We start from the raw sequence: 4,425 nt of genomic DNA, 5'->3' as shown, positions 1-4,425 counted from the left end.
AAGCATATTGTGAGTTTGAAGATAGACATGCAAACTCAAGTGTAGTTTATGACCTTCGTGATTGTTCATCAACTTTAGTGAGTTTTATTCTTTAGGCATTTTCTGTTTGTAAACAGTGAAAAAAAAGTCAATAAAATAAAAGTAACCATTGAACATGTGTATGGTGGCTTTCCCTTTGCAAGGTGCTTCATATCTCATTTCATGACTTTTCCATGAAAAGATATCAAGCCCTTACGTGGTGCTGACCTTGGAGGGCCCATGTGCTGACCGGAGAAGGCAGACAGGAGGGACTTGTTAGAGTACTTGTGAGTAGAGGTTTAGAGGCAGCCCAAGAGTTGGGAAGACCTGTGGGTGGGAAGATTCGGCGTTCTAGCAGGTGTTCTGCCAAAAGCACAGAGATGTGAGAGAACACGGAGGATCAGAGAAGCTGCTGATAGCTCAGGGTGGCTGGAGAGATTGTGGGAGGGTGGGGTGTGACCATGGCTGCCAGGACAGAGAAAGAAGAAGGAGCCTGAGGAAGTAAGTGGAGGAGACCCCAGGGGGCATTACCACACTGAGGAGCCTGAGCCACACCTCTCCAGGACGGAGCACCAGGGCAGGGTTTCTATCAGGGGAATGTGATATGATCAAATCAAGGTCGCAAAAATATTGACATTTGGAGAGTTGGCAAGAAGTGACTCAAAGGCAGGGAGAACAGTCGGTTCCACGGCTGCTGTTAATGCAGACGAGAGATGAGGAGGATTGGAAATAAAGGAGGACTAGTGGTCATGGAGGAAAAGGGACACCGTCCTGAGGTGGATGGCCTCAGGGTAGGTGAGAGATGATGAGTCAGCTCCTGTTGGGGTCATGGGCGAGTTTTGGCCCACAGGGGTTATCTGCCTCTCAGAGCTCACTGGCTCCTCCATAAGAGAAGTGGGAGAACACGCACACCTATTCTGGAAATGCGTGCCTGTGTCTTTGGTTCTGGGCATGCTAAGATGACTCCATGTCACAAAACTTGCTTTGAAGCAGGAGTTCAGATGGGCCATTCCTGAAACCCCTCATAGCACCTGGCATGACTTTTCCACGGTGCTCGTTCAGTAAACGTAACCCAGACATGCAGGTAAATCCTATTTGCAGCTTCCTAACTTGCTACTCACACTGATCTCCTCAGGCACCACTGGACACATGGCAGAGACAAATCTCACCTTGGTGACCCACTTCCTCCTTATCGCGTTCACCCAACATCCGGAACAGGCAGTCCCTCTTTTCCTCTTGTTTTTGAGTATCTATCTCATCACTCTGTTGGGGAACTTGGGAATGATCATTCTCATCCGCATGGACCGCCGGCTCCACACCCCAATGTACTTCCTTCTGAGTCACCTCTCCTTCATGGACGTCTGCTACTCGTCAGTCACCGTTCCTCAGACCATGGCCGTGCTGTTGGAGCGCGGGGCAGCCTTATCCCATACACGCTGTGCAGCTCAGTTCTTCCTCTTCACCTTCTTTGGTTCCATCGACTGCTACCTTCTGGCCCTCATGGCCTATGACCGCTACGTGGCCGTGTGCCAGCCACTGCTCTACGTCACCATCATGACGCAGAAGGCCCAGCTGGGTTTTGTGTCTGGGGTTTACGTTGCTGGTCTCTTCAGTGCCTTGGTGAGGACAGTCTCAGCCTTCACTCTCTCCTTCTGTGGGAATGGTGAGATCGACTTCATTTTCTGTGACCTCCCTCCTCTGTTGAAGCTGACCTGTGGGGACAGCCACACCCAGGAAGTGGTGATTATTGTGTTCGCCATATTTGTCCTCCCTGCATGCACGGTGGTCATCTTGGTGTCCTACCTGTTGATCATCATGGCCATCATGAAGATCCCTTCAGCTGGAGGCCGGGCCAAGACCTTCTCTACCTGCGCCTCCCACCTCACTGCGGTTGCTCTCTTCTTTGGAACCCTCATCTTCATGTACCTGAGAGACAATTCTGGCCAGTCCTCAGAAAAAGATCGGGTGGTGTCTGTGTTCTACACGACAGTGATCCCCATGTTGAACCCCATCATCTACAGCCTGAGGAACAAGGAAGTGAAGGAGGCACTAAGGAAAATTCTCAGCCGAGTCCAGCGGTCCTAACTATTCCCAGCCTTGGAGAAGTTTTAGGGTCACCCACTCAGTAGTGCCACCAGTAGTGCCACCATTCTGGGCCCTCGTTATCGCAGGTAAAATGTTCAAGAGAAGATCTCAGGGTACACAGCATAAAGAGGACTGAAACTTTCAGCTCCAGGGAGAGGGGAGAAGAGAAGGAAAAGTTAGGCCAAGAAGAGACTAGAACAAGAGCTAAAACGCTGAGGACAAGCAGCAGAAGAATCTGAGATTCAATCTTGTGTCACCCAGATGAGGCACACCTCATGGTCTGTGATTACAGAACAAGAGTGTATTTACTTGGCAAATTTTCTATCAAAGATTTATACCACATAGAAAAGTTGAAAATAATATATAGTAAACTCCAAATACTCAGTACTTGGATTCTGTAATTGCTAATATTTGGCTATATTTACTTCAATACATATGGACAATCCATCCATTAATTCATCGATCCATCAATTCATTCATTAACCAGGCTTGTTTTTTGAATAATTTAAAGATGAGTTGAAGACATCAGCATTATCCCTCATCCTTACGCACTTCAGACTTAACGTCACCAATTAGGAGTCAATTAGATTCTACTTATTTTTAATGACCAAATTAAGGTAGTTTAGTGGCCGACCCTGCAGAATGGAACCTTCAGATCCTGGTAGTGGTTCCCAGGGATGCCTCACATGACTCTCTAGATGCTCCCACCCATGACAACGTGCCTATCAGTGGCTCTCCACACTGGAAACACACCCTGTTATTTCTTCTACCCCACCTGTCCCAAGCTCCCTAGTCATGTTGCAGGCCTGCGTATCCACTTGTTGAATTTATACTATTCCCACTGCCCATAGGGTATCACATGCATGGACTCTGTTCTCAAAGCTTCTGTGCACAGGGAGGTAAATCACTGCCACATTCCCTGCAGGGTGGTGAGAAGGCATCCCAGCCTACCCTGCTTCTCTGTGTGCTGCACCCCCTCAGCCTGCTCCCGAATCCTCACAAAGTGTATTGATTCTTGATCTTCACATTAAACCCATGTCACTGGAAAGCAACAGGTCCCATCTGCTCATCTTTTGTTCGTTTTCTTTGTTCATTTCCAAAACTCAAATTCCTTCTCTCCCTGCCACCTGAAATACCAAATAAACTAGATCCCAGTTAAGTGAATGATGTGGAGAATTATAGGAGGTGGAGGATGATGGTACCTAAGAAACAGGATGATTCTAAACTCAGCCAGACAAAATAGTAACAGGAAGAAGCAGATTTTATGATAGGTGGACGATTCAGAGAACACAGCACCAAAGGATACTCAATTTGAGATTGCAAAGTAAAATAAAACACATAGAAATCTTCAAAGACATGTTTATTTTAGAGGAAAGGATATTTGAAAACAAATGTTATAATTTTTAAAAGAAATACTTTAAATTTTTAATAGTGTTTTGTCTGAGTATTAATGCTCAGGCCACAAATGGATAGGTCCATTAAGGGGCATGATTAATGTATAGTTCAAGTGTCATGTGACTTTCCCTCCTTGTTATGGTTTATATACGAAATGTCCCCAAGAAGCTCATGTGTGAGACAATGCAAGAAAACATAGAGGTGAAATGATTGGGTTAGCAGAGCCATCAGGGCAGTAATCCTGATACAGTGACTGTGGGCAGGTAGGGTATGTCTGGAGGAGGTGGATCACTGGGGATGTGCCTTCTGTTGTTTATATTTTGCTGTGGTGAGGAGAGCTCTTTCTGCTCCCTGGTGGCCATGTCCTGAGCTGCTTTCTTCTACCACACTCTTCTACCATTACGTTCTGCCTCACCTCAGGCCCAGAGCAAATGGACCCTGCTGTCTATGGCCTGAGACCTCCAAAACTATGAGCACCATAATGAACATTTCCTCCTTTAATTGTTCTTGTCAGGTCTTTTGGTACAGCATGAAAAAGCTGACCAAAACACTCTTGGTTAAAAAAGACAATATTGGGTCTTCATGACAAACAGCAGTACACTCAAGAGTTATTTGGTCCCTCAGAATCTACCAGAAGGCAGGGGGTACACAAAAATGGAAAGGAAGTACCATGAAAATAAATTGCCAGGTCTGAAGACACAATTTACTGCCTCCTTCTGGTTAAATTACAGCAGACACTTAAAGACTTCTATTCAAGATGGAAGGCTTAAATGAGAAGGTTGTAGGAACTTGACCACAAAACTGCACCTTGTAGGGAGGACTGCATATACATTTTTTTCCTATAAAGAGAGCTCAGGGAAAGTTGAAGAATGCATTCTATTTATGTATGAAGGGGGAGATGAGTTCAATTAGGAAAACATTAAGAAG

The 4,425-nt window shown here is 45.9% G+C and overlaps 1 protein-coding gene across 1 annotated transcript; it reads left to right on the top strand.

The window, feature by feature from the left end:
- Positions 1-1,167: 1,167 nt before the first annotated feature.
- On the top strand, positions 1,168-2,103 carry LOC306639016 (olfactory receptor 9Q1-like; the record flags this gene model as incomplete). Its single annotated transcript, XM_079102459.1, has 1 exon — positions 1,168-2,103. One exon carries the CDS (start codon positions 1,168-1,170, stop codon positions 2,101-2,103), a length of 936 nt encoding a protein of 311 aa, XP_078958585.1.
- Between the last annotated feature and the right edge of the window lie 2,322 nt (positions 2,104-4,425).

This window comes from Sciurus vulgaris, assembly GCF_902686455.1.
Source record: "Sciurus vulgaris genome assembly, chromosome: 11".
NCBI lineage: Eukaryota > Metazoa > Chordata > Mammalia > Rodentia > Sciuridae > Sciurus > Sciurus vulgaris.
The sequence above is the reverse complement of the archived record's forward strand: the minus strand, read 5'-3'. Positions and strand labels throughout refer to the sequence as shown.